The sequence below is a fragment of the Balaenoptera ricei genome, chromosome 1 (genome assembly GCF_028023285.1).
Source record: "Balaenoptera ricei isolate mBalRic1 chromosome 1, mBalRic1.hap2, whole genome shotgun sequence".
NCBI lineage: Eukaryota > Metazoa > Chordata > Mammalia > Artiodactyla > Balaenopteridae > Balaenoptera > Balaenoptera ricei.
The window spans coordinates 26,280,723-26,303,742 of NC_082639.1; the positions used below are offsets into that span (position 1 = coordinate 26,280,723).

At 51.9% G+C, this 23,020-nt stretch overlaps 1 protein-coding gene across 1 annotated transcript in view; it reads right to left on the reverse strand.

The window, feature by feature from the left end:
* Positions 1-1,143: 1,143 nt before the first annotated feature.
* Positions 1,144-23,020, reverse strand: part of TRIM62 (tripartite motif containing 62) — a 34,075-nt gene continuing 12,198 nt past the window's right edge. Inside the window, exons 3-6 of the mRNA XM_059918503.1 lie at positions 20,592-20,687; positions 15,654-15,910; positions 14,697-14,812; positions 1,144-5,792 (exon numbers count right to left, since the gene is read on the reverse strand). Coding sequence (XP_059774486.1) covers positions 5,242-5,792; positions 14,697-14,812; positions 15,654-15,910; positions 20,592-20,687 — 1,020 coding nt within the window. The 3' untranslated portion in view covers positions 1,144-5,241. The remainder of the gene's footprint in view (positions 5,793-14,696; positions 14,813-15,653; positions 15,911-20,591; positions 20,688-23,020) is intronic.

Below are 23,020 nucleotides of genomic sequence, written 5' to 3' on the forward strand. Positions count from 1 at the left end.
CTCCCCTCCCCTCCCCCTCCCTCTCTCACTCCCTCTACTTCTGATTTCTGCTCTGCTTCCCATCACCCCCTCTTCCCCAGAGACACTGGCTAGAATTGTAGGTGTCCCAGAGTAAGGAGAAACTATCATGCCCTCGTGGCCAATGACAATTCAGCACCTTGGCCAGCACACCACCCCTCCCCCGACCTCACCACTCCTGGCCACCTGCATTTAAGCCTGTGACATGGTCCTTTGAGACGGACTTTCTGGTGGAGCATTTGAGGATAGTGAACAGGGCAAGACTCAGGCAGGAGGGGAAGAAGCCAGGAATTCTGCCCAGGTGTGAGCAGTCAGCCTCCCGGGATGTCCTCTCTGGCAGGAGGGAAGGCCCATCTCTAGAGCCCCTGAGCTGAGACTGTGCTGTCAAGAGACCTCATCTCCTCTCTCCATCTTCTTCTCCTTCTCTCTCTCTCTCTTTTCCCCCACCCCACATTGGGCCCTCTCCCCCTCTCCCTTTCAAAGCTGAGCTAACGGGAGACTATTTAACTTCAGTGTTTCCATAGGAGTCTGTTGTAGTTTAACTCCTGCACACCAGTAGCTGAGATGAACAAAGGAGAGACTTGAGGTCCAACTATTCATCCTTTCTTTGCACTTCAAAAAAAAGAAAAAAAAACCCACAAAAAAGAGACCTTATCTCTGTTTTTTGTTCCTGCTGCCTGCTGCCACCCCAGAGAGAAAGACCCAGAGCTAATGGCCTTGTTAGGTGCTGAGCAGGCCAAGCCCTGGGACCAACATTAGACTTACAGAATCCTGGACCATCAGAGCTAGTACCTTGGCAATCAGTTAACTAGATCCCTAGCCCCTCCCTAATAGAGATGGAGAAACAGAGGCCCAGGAAGGGAGAGGGACCTGCTCAAGGTCACATAGTGCCTTCATGAGTCCCCCTCTGACCTGGGAGGTACATGAGGCGGAGCCTGCAGATGAGACTTGACTCACAATTGTGTAATTCTTTTTTTTTTTTTTTATGGCAATGAATGTTAATTACATTTATTATGGTGATCATTTTGCAATATATACAAACTTTGAATCATTATGTTGTACAGCTGAAAGTAATATAATGTTTTATGTCAATTATACATCAATGAAAAAATTGTTGGTTTCTCAAACTCATGACAACTAGGTTTAATAATCTTAACTATTGGCATGAATCAACCATACCTAACATTTAAAAATGTCTGTACATGAGCAATCTTTAAAGCTATATTAGTCTTAGGCTCTGCCTCCATTATTCATAATTAAAATTATGAGCAAGATATTCAAAAACTAGGAGGCCCATTTAAAGCTCTGCCTTTTACTAAATCTTTGCTGAATATTGGAAGTCTAGCACTAACAGGCATACCATTCCTGACAGGCTTCTATTATGAAAAAAGGACAACGGAAGTAAGGCCAATCTTTCGAAAGTTCTTTACATTAAATAGATGAAGTAATCTTAATCGAAACAATAAACACTAGCTCTGCCCCCATATGGGCTTGTTAAGGTAGCAGAGCCTGGTACAATTGTGTAATTCAATGGTGTGGAGCCTGGGTTAAGCTCCCACCTTGAATCCCAGGGGTATCACAGTTCTGGTGGCTGCTGCCTGTCACTGAAGCGGTCCTCAAAGTTGAAAAGCATTTCCAGGGAGGTAAGTGAAGAACTGGTCTTCAGCTTTGGACAGGCCTGGGTCTGATTTCCAGCTCTGCTGAGTACTGGCTGTGGGTTCCCCGGCAAGTAGTGTTTCCCAGCTCAAACACTGAGATAATGATACCAACCTCATGGGCTTGTCTTGATGTTAGAGAAGGTGCAAAAAGTACTAGCGCTTTGCTTGCTGACCACAAACAGGGATGCAAATGGGGGTTTCTGTCATTCTATCAATTCTTTCCTGCCCTGGGGAAGATCTTTCCTGATCCCTCCTTCCTCTCCAAGGCTGTGCTGCCTTTACTTCCCCTCTTTGCTTATCTGTTAAATGTGGGGTTCCTGGTATTAGCCTGATAACCCCAGATTCTTACATTCAGGATTTCTCTGGACACATCATACCTCTTAGAGGTACCCTGATTTCCCAGAGTCCCCAGTTGTGTGTTCAGATTAGGTCCCTACAGTTACTCCCAGACACTTGGAAACTGGGAGTGAAGACTGGGCAGCGACCAGCCTTTCTTGGACCTGGTGCTGAGACTGAGTGGGGGAAGGCAAAAGAAGGAGCATGGATGGGGTGCTTCTCCTCCAGAGGACAGATCCACTGAGCAAAAATAGAGGGGTGTGGCTTTGGGGGAGTCACAGGGATCTGAGAGCATGGAGCTGGGGGGTGGAGATACTCTAGTTCCAGTATCAACCCCTACAACTTCTCTGTAAACTGGGGTGTTCTCCATCAGCCAATCAGAGACCTCTCCCTCTGCCCTTGCCAACGGCCCCTCCTCCTCCTTGTTCATGTCCCTCTTCTTAGAACTGCAAACAAATCAATGACTGGGGTAGTTCCCTCTCTTCCTTTCCCTGCCTCCTGGTATAGGTGAAGGTCCACCTCAGAGAGCATCCAGTATAACCTCCCTCATTCTGCAGGTGAGGAGACTGTGGAAAGGACCCTCACGGTACAAAATGAGTCAGCACAGAACAAAGACTAGGTCCAGCAGTCCTGTTTCCAAGGCTGCTGCACTGCACAACTGCAGGGGGTCCCAGTGGCCTTTCTACTTACAGTCTGAACAGCCTGTGTGTCCACATGCAGGGCCCTGTCTCCTGGCCAGGCTGCTTCCCCGTCAGTCAGAGGTGGGATGGACCTCCTTCAACACAGCAGACCTGGGGACCTTCCTGGCCTAGGTGGTCCCACACCCCTCACAAGGCACAAGGAAGAAGATAGACTGCCTAGGGGCAGAGCCAGCCCAGAGGTTCAGAAAACCCACACAGTTCCAGGCACTGATTCTGGGTGGCAGCTGGTGTGAGAGGCAGGTCCTCCCTAAGTGCACTGCACTTTGCAGCTTCTCCTCCAGAGGACAGAGCCGCTGAGCAAAAATTATGTGAGATTGGTGTGATTATCCCCATTTTCCATGTGAGAAAACATGTGAGGTCCAGAGAGGTTAAGTCATTTCTCTAAAGGCACCCAGTGACGGAGCCTGGATTTAAGCCTAGGTCTGTGGGGTTCCAGTGACTAGTCTCTTGCCACTGTCTCATAATCTCCCCTCTGTCTGTTCCCAAGGCTACCACCATGCCCTCCTCCAGGCAAAGACTGACAGTCTGCCCTGGCTGGTAAGTTCTGACGTGAGTGCCTTGGGCTCACTCAGTTCTAAACTCACTTACCAGGTGTGGGACATGGGACTGTAGGCAAGTCATGTCCTCTCTATGAACCTCATTTTTCCCCCTCTGTAAAATGGGCATAATACTATCTACCTGGTAGGGTTGCTTTGTGGTTTAGCTATGCTGATGTATGAATGCTGCCTGGGCCAGGATAGATGGGCCTCTGTGTGTGTCAAAATGAATGGAACTGACCGCTCACAGCCTGTAACTTTAATTTAATACAAATTCATCATAACTCACAAAATGGGCAACATTTAAAATAAAAATACTGCTGGGGGTGGCCCAGATTCTGGTAGCTGAATGGGTGGGGTGAGACCGAGGAATCCTCCCGCCCAAGGGAGGCCCCAGTGGGCAGCAGTTGTGAGGTGGGAGCCCCCCAAGTTCAGCTAGTCTGGCTCCTTTGAGGTGGGTGTGGTCAGAGACCCCAAGTTCAGAATCTAGGCCCCAGGACTAGAAGGAAAAGCTAAGGCCTGGGAGACATTTCAGCTTGGTCGGGCAGGCCCGCTCCTGGGGCTCCTGTCCCGAACAAGGACAAAGCCACGGAGCAGGACACCTAGAGGCTCTGCTGCTTCAAAGCCAAGGCCTAGAGGTGGATTCCAATGGCAAAAACTGAAGGTGGGCTTGTTCAACATCCATTCTAACTTTCTTCTATTGTGCCTTTTTTGTAGGGATGAGGCTGGAAAGAAGAAAAGTACATTTCCCAGACTCCCTTGCAGCCCAGGTTCTGGATCTGACTTAAGTTTCCCCACACAGAATCCCTCGTAGACATTTGGATCCGGAAATTGAAGTGAATGTGGGGAGGCAGCCCTCAGGACATCCACTGACTGGCGTGGACAGTAGCAAAGTCAGCGTAGTTCTGCAGCCAGTGGCTTCTTGATGCAGGGGCTTCCTGCAGATGGGAGCAGTGTTCCTGGTCACAACAGACATGATGAATTTGGCGGCTGGGAGCTGTTCCTGGAAATTCAGCAGAGTCTGCTCCTCCAGCCCTTCCAGTGATTTTACAAAGCCACTAGGGACCTGGTAATAAATCCTTGTCTAAAGCTAAAGCAGCTCTTGTTTTCTGCAACAGGATCCCAACTGAGACAGATGCCAAGATTGATGAGGGGGGGTCCAGCTGACACCCACCCCAGTGCTCAGGGCCTGACTAAAATAACTGGTCCCCACAGCCTCGCTACACCCTAGCCTGGTCACAGAGGCCTGGCTGGACCCTTGTTTGGAGCTGCTGGGGACCTCCACCATCCAGTGATGTTTGTCCTAAGTCGGGGTGTGCCATTATCTGGCCTTAAGAGCTGTGGGCAGGAAGGTGGTGGCACAGTGACTGTAACATGTGGGCTTAACCACTGGGTGCCTTCCACAGGCCACAACATCACTTCTACCCACAGATAAGTGGGAAAATCATGAAGCTCTTGGTACAGGGATGGAAGGAGAAGGTGGTTCTCAGGCAACCCTGGGACTAGCTACCGCCTGTGTCCACTGTGGGCTGGGATTGAGGATAAAACGGCCCATCACTAGCTTGATCAGGGGCAAGTTTTAGGCCTGGAAGCATAAGAGGGTTCTGTGTCTCTTTCAGGCAGCCACGTGCTGGCAACAACTGACACATCCTGAGCTTAGGGCATGTGGGCAGGAGGGAGACATAGGGACGCAGTCCCCTGCCCCTGAGAGGAGGGGGATGAGGGTTGGGCAGGGGCTGCCCTGAGGAGAAGCCATGTCACATCCTTGGACCAAAGCTGCATCCCCATTAAGGTCAGAGCTACAGAACGTCAATGCTGGAAGAGCTTCGGAATCGTGGAGCACAACCCCCATTTTACAGACAGGGAAATGAGGGTAAACAACTGGCCTGAGATCTCAGGTTGGCCCGGCTGGGCTGGAGTCCCGGCCTCCGCTGTCCGGGGCAGGGCTCTCGCTGGTGTCCATGCTCAGGCCTGCGGTCTCCCTCCGCAGCACTAGATGCGGACCGTGTTGATCCGCAGCGGCTGCACGTTCTTGCCGTTGGCGTGGCTCTGCCCGGGGCTGAAGTAGGAGCAGAGCTTGCCGGGGAACTTCTCGCGGAAGGTGTACAGCCAAGACATGTCATCGGCGTTATAGAAGATGAGCAGGCCTTGGTCGTAGTCCAGGAAGACGCCCACCTTGTCGAGCTTGTCGCGGACATTGAGCCGCGTCCAGGGCTCGGTGCAGGCGCTGTACTGGTTGCCGTCGTGCATGACGATGCAGTAGAAGCCGCGGCTAGGCTGGATCTGGATGCTGCCCTTACGGCTCGCGGCTTCGTGTGCCAGCCCGATCACCCACTGCGTCTTCTCCGCCACCACCACCTCCCAGTAGTGGACGCCGCCACTGAAGGCCTCAGAGCCCAGCACCGACACCTCCACGTCGAAGCGCTTCGGTGAGTCCTGCAGCGGCTGTGGGTGCAGGTTGCCGTAGGCCACGATGGTGCAGTCGTCGGACAGGATGAGGCGCTGGTGGGCGGTGCCCGGGTCCAGGGTCAGGGCGGCTGGCACTGCCGGGGATGGAGGAGGAAGAGAAGATGAGTGGGGAGAAGGCGGTGGACCCACTCTATGGTGCCTCCCTGAGGACGGGTTCTGGTTGGCCCCCAGGAGGCTGTGTGGTGCTGAATACAAGCCTGCCCTCTCTGGGCCTCAGCTTCCTCCTCTGTAAAATGGAAGGGTGACAGCTAAGGTCCTTTCAGATTTTAACCTGGCTGCAGGGGACAGGAGCTATGGCTGCTTGTTCACGGATGGTGTCCTGGGGCAAGGCACACAGTGGGCACTCCACAAGATTTGTTGAATAAATATGAATGTGGTCCAGAATTGGGTAATTTCAGAGCTGGGAGGGAGCTTAAAGATTATTCGGGGGTTGGATAATCACCCTATGGGGTGCTTTGGAAATTTGTTGGGGTGTTTGGGTTGTCTCAATAGGTGGGATCCAGGGATGCTAAATGCCCTGTATGAAATGCACAGGGCGGTCCCATGCCCCCACCGATGAGTTTCAGACGCTCCACCAGATATTCATGTGGATGAAAAATCTTCACAATGACCTGAAGCTACAGCTTAATTCCATTTTACATATAAACATGAAATAACTTTTTGTACAGTTTTAATATATACTGAATGTTTTGAAATGCAATTACCATATAAACTGGGGGAAGACTGAATTTTTTTGTCTGGAATGTCACTGAGAATTGTTCACTTTTTTGGAAAATACATCTCTAAGAAGAACACCATTGACCAATAAAACCTACCTATTTAAGACTGCATTTGAGGCAGAATGGTGTTTTAGCCATGGTGTGAGCACCTGACTCGTTCATTATGTTTTCTAGGGTGGTTGTGAGTGAGCATCTACATACTGACATATACAATATTTTATTATAAATAATTTCCTTCTATTTTTCCTTTATATCATAGAGTATATACACTCATATACATGTATATGTGTATATATACTTGAACTTGTGAAAAGGTCATACTATCTTTGAGACATTACAAATTATTTGTTATGAAAAGTAGATGATGGGTCTGAAAAAGTTGAAAACCACTGATTCTAGGCCAACTCTCCCATTAGACAGATGGGGAAACTGAGACCCAGAGAGGAGATGTGACTAGTCTCAGGTCACCAGGCAAACACTGGCAGAGCCAGGACTAATCAAGACCAGGTGGAATCCAGCCCCAGCGCTCTCTTCCTGCCTGCCTCTCACTCAACAACCGCCACCCCACTCAGGCCCAAAGCCTTCGCCCAGACTGTTCCCTCTACCGCCTCATCTCTGCTTGTTGTAATCACACCCCATGAGGCTCAGTTCCAGGTCCCATCCTCAGGGAAGCCTTCCTGGTTGCCCAGCAGGTATGCTCACTCTTTCCTCTGAAATTCCTTACCTTTGTTTGTGCCCCTCTCCTGATAGTGGGGTAGTCTTCTGTGCCCATGTCTTACCCCCATGTACACCAGGAGGGCAAGGACTGTGTACTCTCCTACCAGGCTCTGCCTGGTGGGCCCAGTGCCCAGCACACGGCCTGGCATGCGGAATGTTTCCAGAAAGGCTCACCAAATTAAACTTGTGTTGGTCTTTGGGCAGGCAGCACAGGCTGGGGCACCCGGCTCTGGGCCGGCCACACTGGCTTAGCAGGTCTGGCTCTCAAAGTCTCATGAACTCTTGTCAAGGACTCTGTTTACTCTTGCCTCCCTGAGGGAGCTGATGCTCAGCCAGAAGAAGGAACCTAGAATTGGCTCTCATTAGCCTGGATGAGCATTTCCAGGGCAGAGTAAGGCAGAGGGGAGAAAAGGAGAAGGAATCCTGTCACTAGTTCCTTGGAGCAAAGAAAGGACTCCTCCAGCTGGCTCTCTGGTGCTTTCCTTATCTGGCGGAGCGGAGGCATGAGTGCACGTGGCAGAAGCATCATCACCTCCTACTTGAGCCACCTCTGCTGGCTGCACATACGCAGAGAAAGAAAATGCCTCAGTGATGGCAATCATCTCTAACAGGGGGTGACAGCCAGTCCCTGAACTGTGCTCCTGTTCACAGCCCACTGACAAAACTGGCCATTGACTTACAGCAAGCTGCTTCCATGAGCTCTGTCAGGGATAAATTTAGTCTTGAGTTTTACACTCTTCTTTCCTGTTCTTAGAAGTCAGAGGGCTGTATGGAAACAATTAGCCCTGTGACTAGAGGGGTCAATGGAAACACAATTTTCTATCCAGGGACACAGAAGAGGGGAGCCATGAGAAGGAGGACACTGAGGCAGTGTGTGAACGTTTCGCCCTGTCATCTGGTCACAGCGCAGCCTGTCCGACCAGAAGGCTCCTGCCATGTGGAATGCGGGTGTTCCCACAGTGGGGTCCAGAGGTAGGAGGTGGAGGGGATGTAGGAAGTATGTGTGAGGGGGAGCTCGGGAGAGAAGAATCATCTAATCAGACACACATGGGGCCACTCCTACTGGCTGTGGAATGTGGGTTATACTCAGGTGTCTATGGCAGAGGGGCAAGAGGGACAAAGCGGGCACATTGCCAAGGGGTGGGCAGCTGCGGTTGAGTGCCCCACGGGAAACTGGGCCTTATGTCTGTGGTGCCCAGGATGATTTGAGGAGACCAGCGACAGGCAGAAACCGAGGTTAGAAGGACCAGTGGGGAGACTAGCACGCAGGCAAAGGGCTCAGCCCCATACTCTTAAGCCTAATAGGGCAACGTGGGCCCTTCCAGTGCCACTGATGAGTGGGGAGGACACCCTAGGAGGCAGGCAAGTGGGCTTTCAGTGGTTCTGAGATTGGGCCTATAGGACGGAGGAAATCCTCACTGCACTGAGGGCTAACTCCTTGGCGCGGACCCACATGCTTGAAGCCCAGGGGACTTGCCGGAGATAGGACCTGCCACTCATTGGGTGTGCTTAGGGGCGGGGTCTGCCGTTCATTGGTCAGTTCTGGCAACAGAGGCGGGGCTGGGGGGGTGGGACCTGATCCACAGGGGGCAGGGCCCAACAGCCCATAGGGTGAGGCTAGGGGCAGGGCCTGGTATTCTTATTAGGCAAAGGGTGTGGCTTGATTCTTAGGGGGCTTTTACACCCCAAAGGGTGGGCTGAGGTCCACCTCCTCATAAACAGAGGTCCTGTCTTCGGGCCTCTCTCAAGTCCTCCCGGAGGCTAGGGCTGACAGGAGTAACAGCCTTTAGACCAGAGAGGTACCCAGCTGGGGACATGGCAATACCTTTTCCCCCTCTGAGAAGTCAGTCCCTGTGTGGGGACTGGCAATCCCTCCACCCATCTTTTATTCTCAGGAGAGGTGACAGACTCGTCAGACAGACGCAAAACAAATCCCGTCCCCTGGGGTTCACAATTTTACAGGTCAGAGCTCTTTTCTAGGTCCTGGGACACATTTATAAAAACAGAAAGCAGGCTCTGAGGCAGTCCATCTGGTCTCCAGGTGTGTTCTCCATCCATTTAAGCCTCTCTGAGACCTCAAGGTCAAAAGGCAAGGAGCGTGGACTGTGGCGGGCCCAGGAACTGTCTCCTGGTCACCATCAGCCACATACCGCAGTGGCCCAAGCGGCAGAGAAACCCCAAAGTCCAGCACCATCACTTAGCAGCGAGTGGCTTGTGCCTCTTTGTTCTCAAGGAAAATCAGCTCTTTCCTCTGGCCAGGCCTTCAAGAAGTCTGGCCCCTCAGTCCTCCTGCCTACCCAGGCCCTCAGCTGCACAGTATGGGCATTCGAAAAACATTTTCACACCTCTAGCTCATGGGACCAGTACAGCAGCTCCAGGAGCACAAATTACTATACCCATTTTTCAGAAGAGGAAACTGAGGCTCCAAGGAGATTTCTCTGAGGTAAGTGGCTTGCTCAAGTTGCCACTTTGGGTGGAAGCAGAGCTGGAACTTGAGCTAAGATCTTTCACACTATGTCCTTTCCTTTATGTGGCCCTAGAAAGCCTGTTCAGCAAGACTGAGGAACCATCTGATGATTCATGATAATCATAAGAAACAGGTATCAAGCATTTACTAAGCTCCAGGATTATTATCACAAATAAATAATCTTATTTAATTCTCCTACTTACCCTGGGAGACAAATCACACCTTCCCCATCCCTGTTTTACAGATGAGGAAACAGGCTCAGAGAAGGCAGACATTTGCCCTGCGTCACACAGCTAGGCAGTGAACATGCTGGAACCCAAAATGATTGGATTCAGATAAGCAGGAGGAGGAGAGAGAAGCCCAGGAGAGGGAGGTGGCAGGAGCAAAGGAAGTAGTGTCTGGTGTCCTCTGGATAATGGCCACCTGGCCTGGGTGGGGAGGAAGTTTGTGCCTGGGAGCTGGGGCAATCAGGCCAGGCTGTTGGAGGAGAGTTTCCAATGTCAGCTGAGAGGTGGGGCAGGGGTGTGGGTGGTGGTGGAGAGTGGAGGTTCCAGATCACGGGAGTGACAGGTGCTATATGGAGTTCTCAGGTGACCCAATAGGAAGGCTGAACTGGAAGGGGGGCAGGCAGGAAGCTGCTAGAATCCAGGGCTGGGTCCCTGGGGGCACCTGCCCCTCCCAACTGGACAAAAAGAGCCTTGGTTTTGGTAGAGGAGCCAGAGTGACTTCACAGGCCCTACAGACAAAGGAAGGGGCCCAGCTAACCAGGTCACTGTTCTGTGAACCCCCAGGGGCCGCTGTCCTTGGCAGGATGTTCAGGGCACACCCTACTGCTCCCTCAGCCCCTCTCCTACAGGCAGCTTTCCCTGGGGCAGCGGTTCTTAACTAGGGCGGATTTGCCCCATAGGGGACATTGGGCAATGTCTGGAGACAAATTTGGTTGTCACAACTGGAGGGGGTGTGTGCGGCATCTAGTTGGGTAGAGACCAGGGATGCTGTTAAACGTCCTACCATGCACAGGACAGCCCCCAAGACAAGGAATTATCCAGCCCCAAATGTCAATAGTGCTGAGGCTGAGAAACCCTGCTCTGGGGCAATCAGCAAATTCCCACATCCATTTGTTCACTTGTGAGGGAGTCAAGAAGGGAACACTAGCACCCTTATAATACAGAGGAAGAAACTGAGGTTCAGAGGGAGGAAGTGACTTGTCCAAGGATGTGCAGCAAGTTCCTTCATTCACCAAATAATTATTGAGCACATACTTAATGCCAGGCCCTATTCTATTGGGTTGGCAAAAAAGTTCATTCGGATTTTTCCTATATAACGGAAAAACCTGAACGAACTTTTTGGCCAACCCAACAGTAACAGAACTGAGAGCAGGACTCATTCATTTCTGTATGCATTCATCCACAAACATTTACTGTGCTGGCTGCTGGGGATGCATAGTGATGAATCAGACTCAGCCCCTGACCCCTCAGAGCTCATGGTCTAGTAAGAGAGACAGCCATGCAGACATTAACAAAACAGTGAGACCAGGAAAGCCCAGGGCTACCTGGAGAAATCCAGGAAGGCTTCCCAGAGGAGGTGTTTATAAACGAAGATGTGAAGGAGAGTAGGAGTTAGTCATCAAAGATTAAGGTTTGTGTCGAGTGTTCTTGGCAAAGGGAATGGCATGTGCAAAAGTGTGGAGGAGAGGGAATATGGCTCATGTAAAACCTAAAGATGGTTCAGTGTGGCTGAGTGTGATACAGAGGGGAGAATGAGGGAATGGCTGGGCCCAGATCTCATATGGCCTTGACTGTCAGGCTGAGGTGCCTGGGTTGCCTCTCTGAGCTGTGGCAGCTGAGATAAATAGAGCTCCTGAGACCATCTGCCTGAGGGGCTTCCCTGGGTCAGGGGAGGGGACAGGACCCTTGGAGGGGCTTCTTGCCTCCTTCAGTTATGCTGCTTCACCCATGTGTGGCCCTCACCCTGCTGGGTCCCAGTGTGCAGGTCTCTCCAAGGCCGGGAGCACACAGAGACCCACAACCCCAGGAGGAGAGCCAAGAGCCCCACCCAGTTGGCTGGAAAGTGGGCCCTTCCCCCAACTACTGCCCCCTTTGTCAATGAGGGCACAGATCCAGATTTAAGGGTTCTAGGAGATGTCCCTTCACTTTTGTGCAATTGGTCATGATGCATCCATCCAATGAGGTCTTCAGTCACCTGGAGGGGAGCCCCATCCCTGTCCAGCATTCACACCCTCAGTGATTGTTCTCAGTCCTTCTCCATCTGTACCTGAAGGCCAATCGTGAACATCCTGGGATCATTCATGCCCCTGCCCTCCCCACCGCCTTTGCCTACACAGTTCCCAATGCCGGGGATTGTCCGGGGGCACCTCCAGGCCCCACCCTTTCCTGAGTGGGAAAGCCCTCAGTTTTCAGCACTCAGTTCAAACATCATCTACTCAGTGTTCCCCTGGCTCCTCCCTCACCCCATCCAGAGCCTCCTGTTGTCCCTCTGGGCTCCCATGACCCAGTGTAAGTCCCTCATCATGGCCCTGGTCCCACTGGACTACCAGGGTCTGTTGTCCCATCTGTCTCCCCTGATCCTGAAAGTGCCTCGAAGGACTTTCAGTGTTTGTAGATCGAAAGAATGAATCCAGATAGGTGGAAAGAGCACTGATTGCTGTGTGACCTTGGGAAATCAGTGAGCCTCTCTGAGCCTCAGTCTCCCCAGCAGTCTTCCTGGGTTGGTAGTATGAGGCCAGAGAATGCCTGGTTAGTTTAGTAGGTAAGGGCACAGGCTCTGGGGTCTGACGTGTCTGGATTTAAATCCTGGCTGTACCACTTACAGGTTGTGACCACGACAAGTTCCTAACAGCTCTGTGCCTCAGTTTCCTCATCTAAAAAATGATAATAACAGTGTCTACCTCTTAGGGAGAAGTCTCCTCTATATCCTTGTCTCACCTCTAAAGGACATTGCGCCTGACTCAGGAACACAGAAGTTTCCCTGCTGCCAATAGGTTCCACTCTGATGCCCTTGTGGGTTGTGTGATCTCGGGAAGGCGTTGACCTCCCAGTCTCAGGGTCTACTAACTCGACTAGAAACCCATTTCAGACTTTCTCCTCTCTCGGCAGATTTCCCACGACCTCCTCTAGCCCATCCTCATCTCAGAGGACGACCTTGCTTCCTGCCTTACTGGGAGAGGTGAAGAGAATTCCCAGGAGCCCCCACCACTGCCCCCTCTGCTTCGGGGCCCATTTATTCTACCTTCTCCTGGCTCCCAGCAAAGGCAGAGGCAGATCCCACTCCTGGCGGTCACCCCAGCAACTCTCTCTCCTTCACCCTCAATTCTGCCTTCTGCTACTGGATCTTTTCCATGCCCCCCACCTCCCCATATATGCTGCCATTTCTTCTATCTTAAACAAATAGACACTGCCACATTCTCTCTCCTTCCCTTAAATAAAACTCGTTGAAAGCACTGTCTCCACTTCCTCTCTCATTTTCTCTTGGACGGCCTCCAGTCAGGCTTTTGCCTCTATTGCTCCACCAAAGCAGCTCTTGTCAAGGTCACCAAGACCCGGAGAACAGTCAGTTCTGATCCTCCCACACTTGGGGTCACAGCTTTGCCACCACTATCCACTCTCTCCTCCTCGAAACACTTTCTCCACTTGGCTTCCAGGACAGACGCAGGTCTTCCTCCTATTCTCTGGCTGTTCCTTCTCGGCCTCCTTGGCTGGGTCCCCCTCCTGTCCTTGACTTCTAGGAGCGGCCTAGGGCTCCATGTGTTAGAGTGGCCCTCTCTCTTTTCTCTCTACCCCCACTTCCTAGGTGACCTCATTCAATACCGTCCACATGTAGACAACGCCAGCCCTGACCCACCTCCCGTACTGCAGACGTGTCATTCCCACGACCTTCTCCATGTCTGCACTGAGACTTCTAACTGGCATCGCGAACCTCACGTGATTACAACTTCATCCTCCCAGTCACCTCAGCCAAAATCGTTGTAGTCTTCCTTGTCATTTTTTTTCTCACACCTGAGATCCAATCCGTTAGCAAATCCTGTTGGCTCCCCGTTCAAAATAGATCCTAAATCCGATCACTTCTCACCACCTCCACTGCCACCACCCTGCTCCAGGCCACCATCATCTCTCACTTGCATTGTTGCAGTAGTCTCCTAACCTCCACCCTTTACCCCCTGCAGTCTATTCTTAACCCAGCCCCCAGAGGGATACTTTAAAAACTTAAGCTGGCTTATGTCACTTCACTGCCCCAAACCTTCCAATGGCTCCCATCTCACTCAGCATAAAATTTAAAGTTTTCATATGGGCCTCCAGGATCTCATGGTCGGCTACTGCTACTGACCTGACCTCCTCACCTCCACCCTCCCTCTCACTCATTCCACTCCAGCCACGCGAGTCTCCTTACTGTCCCTTGAACATGCCAGGCTTGCTCCTGCCTCAGGGCCTTTGCACTTCCTATTCCCACTGCCAGGAACACTCTTTTCTCAGATACCTATGTGGCTCATTCTTCTCTTTCCTCCTTCAGGTCTTTACTGCCTCCTTCTCAGGGAGGTCTTCTAACTGGATCCCCTACTAAACGTTCAATCCTACCTCAACATCCCTTAGCCCCTTTCCTTATCTTTTATCATTATCTAAAAAACTATGTATTTTACTTATTTAATTTTGTTTTCTTTCTCTCTCACACCCTAGGATGTAAGTAAGATGCACAAGGGTAGGGATTTTTGCCTGTTTTGCTCACTGCTATATCTCTAGTACCTAGAATAGTGCCTGGTGTGAGGTAGGTGCTTGATATATCCTGTACTCGTAGAGTGAATGAGTGACCCACCCAGGGCCTCAGTCTCTTCATCTAGAGAATGGGTACACTAGTAGAACCTATCTCCTCTTGTGCTGGTGCCCAGCACAGGCCCTGGAACATAGTAGGTGCTCAGCAAGGCACTCTTCTCATCCCTCTGCCCTGCCCCCATGTCATGTGTAGAGCAAGGGGTGGGCTGGGCTGGGCCCCATCTAGCTCCAACCCGTGATAATCCTTGCCTCTTCCTGAGCCCTACTGGAGAGTGGCAGGAAGGGCCTTACCTGGGTGGATGTCCTGGAACAGGGATTTCCAGATGGTGTACTGCAGGGGGCCTGTGTACTTGGAGGTTGGGAAGTCTTCGTAGGTCAGATTGGTCTCATGGATTTTCCCTTTGAGCCTGGAAGGAGAGCAAGAGAGCAGGCCACATTGGGGGCTGGATTCCTGTCCCAGCACCTCAGGGCAGCTGGCATAGGGCGAGGTCATGTGTGGGAAGTCTGCTGGACCCAAGCGCCGACTCAAGTGCCTGCTTGTGCCACTTCCTAATTCTCTAGCTATTGCACTCAGTTTCCTCATCTTTAAAATGGGTACTATGATAACACCTGCTTCTTAGGCTTGTGAGGATTACATGGCATAATGTATGTAAAATGCTTAGCACGGTACTTGGCTCAAGGTCAACACTGAATACATGATGTTAGCTATCAGTATTGGTCATTAATGAACCAATAATTAAGTGTTATTATTATTAAAGGCAGCTATGGAACTAGAGAGACCTGGGCTTGAATCCTGGCTCCCCCACATACTAGACGAAGGGCCTTGGCCAATTGCTGTAGCTTCTTTGTGTCTCAGTTTCTACATGTGTGAAATGGGGATGCCAGTGGTAACTACCTCCAAGGGGCTATTAGGATTATAATAATTTACATATTATTATTTATTATATATAATATCAACGTTATTATAAATAATATAATAGATAATATAAAACACATATTTGTAATATAATATAAAGCACATAAAACAAGTAATATCCTATATGATTATAAATATTATATATAAAATAATATGAATACATAAAGCTTTTACCCTAGGCTCTGGCACATAGCAAATGTCCTGTGTATTTGATGGAGATCTGAATGAATGAATTCTCTGCTAACCACCCGATCTGCCTCCAATCCCACCATCCCACAAGGGCCAGGGAGGGGATACCCCCTGGAGAAGACCCACAGCAGGCAGGTACTTACCGCTCAGACAGCGAAGCCACTCCGGCCAGGAAGGTGTGCCGGTCAGTTTCAGCCAGCCGCTCCTGCAGGATCTGGGCCCCCTCCTGCACCTTGCGCAGCTGCTGGCTATAGCGCTGGACTTTCTGCTCAATGTCAGTCAGTGTGCGGGCCGTGTCTGCCTCTAGCTCCTCCAGCATGGCCTTCTGCCGTTCCCGCAGCAGCCGGTGCAGCCGCTCAAAGACCTCCCCAATGGTGGTCCGCAGGCTTTTGGTGGAAGACTGTGGAGACAGTCATCAGGGGTCAGTCAGGGAGAGTGGATGGGGTGATCTCTGGGTGAGAGGAGGAAACCGAGCGTCTTGGCACGCACAGAGGAAAGGGTGGGAAAGGCATGCCGGTGAGGGGATGGCGCATGCAAAAGCATGGTGGCAGGAGAGAACTGGCATAGCAGGGACAGCAGATAATTGTTCTCCATTAGGAAACTAATGAAATGGTCCAGGTGAGACAATGAGGCTTGAACTAGGGGAGCAGCAGATGGACATGGCTTGAAAGACATTTGTAGGAGAGCCTCTTTGACCCTGGTGACCAACTGGCTGGCTGTAGGGGTACAGGAGAGACAGGTGTAAGGATGACGTCTAGATTTCTGGCTTGGGGGTGGGAGGGATGGGGAAGCTGGCAGGAGACGTGGGGGGCAGGGAGAGGATGCTGAGTTCAGTCTGGGAGACAGTGAAAATTTTATTTATTTATTTATTTGGCTGCACCACATGGCTTGTGGGATCTTAGTTCCCCAACCAGGGATCGAACTTGGGCCCATGGCAGTGAAAGCGCCGAGTCCTAACCGCTGGACCGCCAGGGAATTCCCTTAAATTTCTATTTTTAAAAAAATCACTCATGGGGCCCAAGCAAAGATGACGAGATCACAGACGTTAAAGAGCTTTATACTTGGCAACGTGCTGGGCAAAGCTTGGTGGTCACTAACCCTGTCCTGCCACCCCGAGACCCTCTGGCCAGGGAACAAGAGCTGAGGGGTTAAAGCCATCATCACAGGAGACAAGCATGGACTTTCGTGGTTCTCTCTGCCCCCAAGGGCACTGCCAGGCCCAGGAGGGGTTGAGTGGTAAAGGGCACAGCTTTGGTGCCCAATGGCTCTGGGTCTCCAGCTGTGGCAACCTTAGTTGCCTGATATCTCTGAACCTTAGTTTTCTTATCTGGGAAAAGGGTATACAATGACACTGCAGGTCTATGGTAAGTGAGGGAACATTCACAAAGTGCATGGTATTGTTTGAGGTGCAGACCCAGAGCCTGGTTATTAAAACACTGGAACAGCCACAACCTAGAAGTCTTCATGGAGAGATGACTTCTGAGATGAGGCCGGAAGGATGGGCAGGATGTCAGCTGGGGGGTGTGGGCAGCGGGCCGAGGGGACAGCACAAGGCAGGATGACACAGGGTACACAAGTGCGGCTTGCTCAGCTGCAGCAGCAGCGTGTGGGGCCTGCCTCTGCAATTTGACTTTGTGGGATTCTGGCTGGGAGTTCACGGAGTCAGAGACCCTGCTGTGATCAGTGCCCAGGGCTCTGTGGGAGGCTCCACAAAGGCTCAATTAGGGCCTGTTCCCTCCCAGTCGTCGCGGCTGCTGGCTGCCTGCGGCAGGAAGAGCTGCTGGCAGTGGGCCAGCCTCCCTGCGCATGCCCACCCAGCACGCAGGGCAGACAAAGGGGGTGGCAGAGAGGCTGGGGATGAAGAGCCAGGCTGCCTGTGGCCTCCCAGAGCCCCCTCACCCAGGCAGGGCCAAGGCTCCGGCAGCGGCAGGTCACGGTGGGGAAGCTGGGGCCTGCCCTCCCTGCACCGTCCACCACTGCCCTCCAAAGAGCCCCAGATCTCATGGCCACCCCTTCCGGCTCCTCTTCGGCCAAGCTGCAGCAGCGTTTGGCCCAAGGGCCACCCTCTACTGATAGAAAATTCTGGTTTGCCTCCCACCTCTGTGGCTGCTCCCTCCCTGCCACCCCTGTTCCCGAGGACTTGTCCAGGCTGGCTCCTTTTGGTCACACCCCGCAACTCCCACTGCTTTGAGGATGGCTTCCAAGTCCATTTTGAAGGTCTTACATGTCTCCTGAGTGCCACATTCATCTCTCCACCTGCCTCCTCCACGCATGCCCCTGGGTCCCACCAACTCACTGGTTCCACGTGTCAACTCCACATCTTTGCCAACAAACTTGCCGCCAGAGTGATCCTTCTAACGTGCAAACTGGGTCATAGCCAATCTCGTCTTTAGGAACCCTTCTTGGCTCCTTGATGACTAGTACAGTGCTAAATTTCTTAGCCTGGAATTCAAAGTCCTTAATCTGATCCCAGCTTACCTCTCTAGTGCTGCTGCATCGTAATTCCAGCTGCCTAGAGTGGACCCCTCCCCCAGCAAATGCTTTATTCAACTGACAAACTCCTACTCATCCTGCAAGACCCAGATCAAAAGCCACCTTCTCTGTGATACCTTCCTTAACTTTTCCAGGCAGTTAAATAGTTAAATGTTCCCAGAGCATTTTGTAAATATTCTGAATATACTGCCCCACATTTTATGTGGCTTCCCAGTTAGTGGATGAACCCCTCCTGGTAGGAATGACATCTTCCTTAGCCCTGCATCCCAGAGCCTGGCACAAGGCTGATGGTCAGGACCTGCTTGAGAGGTAAAGGAGGGAGGGGTCGTGCCCAAGATTGCTCTGTAGAGGTGGGTGCAGACTCCACCTTCTCTCTCACGTAGGGGCCCAGTGTCCCCAGGACAAGAGGAAAGAAAGAGGCTGGGAGAGGGCAGCTCAGAAGCGGAACATCAGCCACCCCAGGAGCCCGAAATATGTCCCTGATGGGTTCTCCAGGCCTACCCGGCTTGCAGCCCACAAAGCCAGAGATCTCGCTGAGGACATTCCAGCATGAGGCTGGAATATGCACTAGGCTCAGACAGAACTGGACAGTAAGGTCTCAATTAGCTACTTATTAGCTGTGGGGCCTTAGGCCTGTCCCTCAACCTCTCTGTGCCTCAGTTTCCTTGCCAGTAAAATGGAGACAACAACTATTCCTACCTTAAAAGGTGTATCTTTTTCCCCCACTCATTTGTTCCACAACTATTTACTGTGTGCTAGACACCGTGTAGGTTCTGGGGAATCCTGCAGTCATGGAGGTGACATTCTGTGCGGTTCGGCGAGACAATGAATGGGGAACACAGTTCCCAGCACAGAGAAAGGTTCAGCTAAACTGGTGTGTCCCATTTACTCTAGTTTTTTCTAGGGCAGAGCCAGCCCCGCCCCACTCCCAATCCCTTCAGTCACGACTGGGAGAGCAGCTCCCACCCTGACCCACCACATCCCTGGGAACACACTGGGGCTTGGAAGAGCTGGGGCCATTTCAGAACAACACCCTGCCAAGAATGCGTCACTCGGTCAGGGCCGACCAAGGAAAACATTGGGCTGGGGGAGGGAGATCAGACGGGCCCTCAGGCCGGGCCACTGGAGGGGCAGGCGCCACAGGAAAGCCGAGTCAGGCACCAGGTGAAATATGACCTCCAAAGCATCCATAGGCATTTCTTGTATAAACATCCCAGTCCAGACAGGAAGCAGGGCTGGGGGAACTGGAGGGGAAGGTGGCCCCAGAGGACACCCCAGAGGTAGACAGATGGACAGGAAGGCAGGGGAGGGAAAGGTCAGTGGAGAAAAACAATGCGGGTGGGGAGTGGAGAGAAGAACAGAATGCTGGGGAGAAGAAACAGACCACAATATTCCCCTCTCATCCAGACAGAGGTTTCCATTTGCTTCTCTTCACCTGAGAGGTGTGGGATCACCGGGCAGGTGGGGAAAATGAGGCTGTGAGAAGCAAAGAGGCCAGAGTCCTGTGACCTCTTCCCATCTGTTGCCCACTGAGGGTCCGGCCCGGAGGCACTCCAGAATGTTCTCTGAAGAAATGTTCGTCATGACCTCCCTAAGACCCCACAGTGGGTTGGTGGCCAAGCTGGGGCACAGGTCTGGATCTCCAATGGCCTCTCCAGGCCCCAGGGGGACCTCTGGAGGCCCAGAGCATTCCTAAGGCTCTGCTCCAGCTGCTGCTGGCAGTGGCACCCCTGCAAATGGAGTGGAGCCACACTGAAATCACCCAAGAGCTTAGCAGCCAGGCCTGGGTCCCCATTGCTTGGTTCCAGAAGGGCAGCAGAAATCAGGGCAAGCCTTGCCCAGTTAGAGGTATCTGTGGGGGACTTGGAGGGAGCCCCTTGGAAGTGTGCTAGGATCCAGAACATCACGCCTGGAAGGAGCCTGGCAGAGTCCCTACAGCACAGATGGTTAGACTAGGGGCCCAGATAAGTATGCAGTTTACCCAAAGTCACACAGCACGGTAGTGGCTGGATCAGAACCCAGGGCCTTCCTCTCAGGTCAAGAAAAAAGGCTTTTCTTTTCAAACCACTGTGGCCAGAGCCTGCAGGGTTTGACGCTACTTTTCAGAGTCTATATCTCCACAGTCAGAGTTGAAGAGGGGAGCTAATACCAGGGCTGAGCCACAGATCATCAGGAGGGCTTCGAAGGAACATTCTCAGGATTGGCTCCTTGGGCAATGGGTGTGTTTAGCAACCGGAGGAAAAAAAAAAAAAAAGAGACTAGGTACATTCTTCCAGCCCCGCAGGACGCCAGGGTTTTCCAAAGGGTCCCTGGTCCCACCTCAACTTTCACCCAAAGCAGGAAGGGAGAAAGGATCCCACTTGCCCTCAGTCATCTTGGAGTGGGTCCCCGCCCCATTTACCTTCAGAGAAGCCCCAGCCTCAGCCCCACCCCCATGCCCCGGCCTAACACCTGGAGTTTGGACCCTCGAAGCCCCGCCCCCATAGCAGGCCCAAAGCCACGCCCCTCAACTTCCCAACTGGCTCTGCCCCCACGAAGCCCCGCCCCCACCACAGCCAGCCCCGCCCCCACGTCCAGGGCGGGCTCACCTTGGTCTCCGCCAGCTGTCGCTTGAGCAGCTGCAGCGCCTCCGTGTGCTCCCGCTCACTGTCCTGAAGGGCCTGAAGCTGCTCCTTCAGCTCCCTCTGGAACACAGACAAGATCGGGATGGGGGCGCGGGCCAGAGCCGGCCCGGGTATTCCGTGGTGATGCAGAGCCCAGGCCCGTCCACTGCGGGCGCTGGAAGCTATCCTGGCCCCGTCCGTCTCCTGCCCCAGCACCCGCCTCCCTTCACAGTTTAACAACCACCACGTTCCGCAGTCTGTCTCCTAAGTATCTCCAGAGTCTGTTCCCATCTTCCATCTGGAGTTTTGCAACAGCCTCCTCTCTGGCCATCCTAGGGGCTTCTGGTCTCCCTGTTTCCAGTCTACCTCCACATACTTTCTGACCCACCCTGATTTGCTGGCCAAGACTCCTTGCTTAGAATCCTCTGGCAGGAACCAAGCCTGTACTGCTGTCCAGGGCTACGACTGACTGCCAACATCTGCTGAGCGCTTCCGGTGGGCTAGGCACTGTTCTTAGACCTTGGCTTGTCATTTAATCCTCTCAATAACCCTGACGTAGGCACTATTATCAGCCTCCTTTTCCGATGGAGAAACTGGTACAGAGAGGTCAAGAAACTGGCCCCGAGGCATACAGCTAAGCATGCAGGGGTAGTGCCAGAAATGGAACTCAGGAAGTCTGGTTCTGGAAACCATGATCGTGACACCAGGTGACATGTTTTCTATAGTGATGACATGATCGTGACACCAGGTGACATGTTTTCTATAGTGATGACACCCATGATGAACAACAACAAAAATCCATGATAGACAACAGGTCAAGTTTTTAAATAAGGACAGGATCGGTATTACTCGTTTTTCCTTTGCATCTGTTTCCTATACGGCTCAGCATGACACTGCTAGTCATCTTGTCTTTATTTAAAAATTGATATTTTGTTCATCATGGGGGTTTTGGCATTAATTTTGATTTTTAAAAATTGTATTAAATATTATCTTGATTCCTGAGTTTTTGGGCGCCTGCTTCAATTTTGCACCTGAAGCAAGTGCCTCAGTCCCCTGTCCCTAGTCCCACCTCTGTCTCCACCATCCTTCCCCCATCATTCCCATCCAGCCAAAGCGGTCTTCTTCCTGTGCCTCGCGCTGGGCTCGTTTCAGCCTTATGACTTTGCACTTGCTGCTTCCTCTGCCTGGTGCACTTCACTCCCAGATTTTCTCCCTGTGATTCCTTTGTAGCATTAACGTATCAACTCAGATGCTGCCTCCTCGGAGAGGTCTTGCCTGACCAGCCCACGCGCAGCAGCAGCCCTTCCACCCTCCTGTTTAGTGGTCTCCATAGCACCTCCTGCTGTCCATGATCTTGCTTATTTATTTGACATTGTGTTTACTGTTCATCTCCTCATTGGCATGTGAGTTTTATGAGGGCAAGAATCTTGTCTGGCTTGTCCACTCTTCCATCCCCAATGCTTAGAATAGTGTCCAGCACACAGTAGGGCCTCAATAAGTATTTGCCAAATGAATGAATGGGGTATGGAGGCCGGTGGCCCCCAGTACTTCTGGACTTGTAGCCCATTGCATCACAGCTCGTTGTTCTTCTGGCTGTCCGTTATCCATCCCCATGCAGGGCAGGCCCTCCCTACCGTTTTCTCTCTATATCCCCTGTACCCATCAATGGCCTGGCACTGAGACGGGGCTCAAGGAAGTTTGCTTTGGGAGTGAATTTCCATGGAAACAGCCTCTGAGCAGGGCCCGGGCTCCCTAGTCAGCCTGTGCTGTGATAGATGCCAGGGAGTTGACTTCCCTGTTCACACTCACCTCCTGACCACTCATCTCGTCAGAGCAGGGAGGGCGCTCAGAAAACATCTAGTCCAACTAATTTTACAGACTAAATAGCAACATGAGAAAATGGTCATGATGACACACTAAGGGAAGCATGTAGAAAACAAAATGATCTGTGCTTACTATCCCTTATTCACTCAAGTATTTATTGAGCAATTATGATGTACCAGGCACTGTTGAGGCACTCGGGACACAGCAGAGAACCAGACAGATGCAGTCCCTACTAATAGGGATCTTCCAGTCTACTGGGGAAGACAGATAATAACAAGGAAAATAATAAAAGAATCAGAGAGCTACCCGTTATGGTCTATGCTCTAGAGAAAAGAAAGCCGAATGGGATGGGTGGCGAATTTAGGTAGCGTGTCAGGGAAGGCTTCTCCGTGGAGGTCACACCTGAGATGACAGCTGAAGGATGAAGAGGAGCCAGCCTTGAAAATACGAGTTAGATAGAAAAATTGGAATAGCTGGTTTTGTGGGAGTAGAGAGCTTACACAGACATAATGACTGGAACTCTGGTAGCCATCTCAGGCTGTAAGGCAACCAGAAAGATGGGTGTGACAGGCTGAAACCAGAGAAATAGA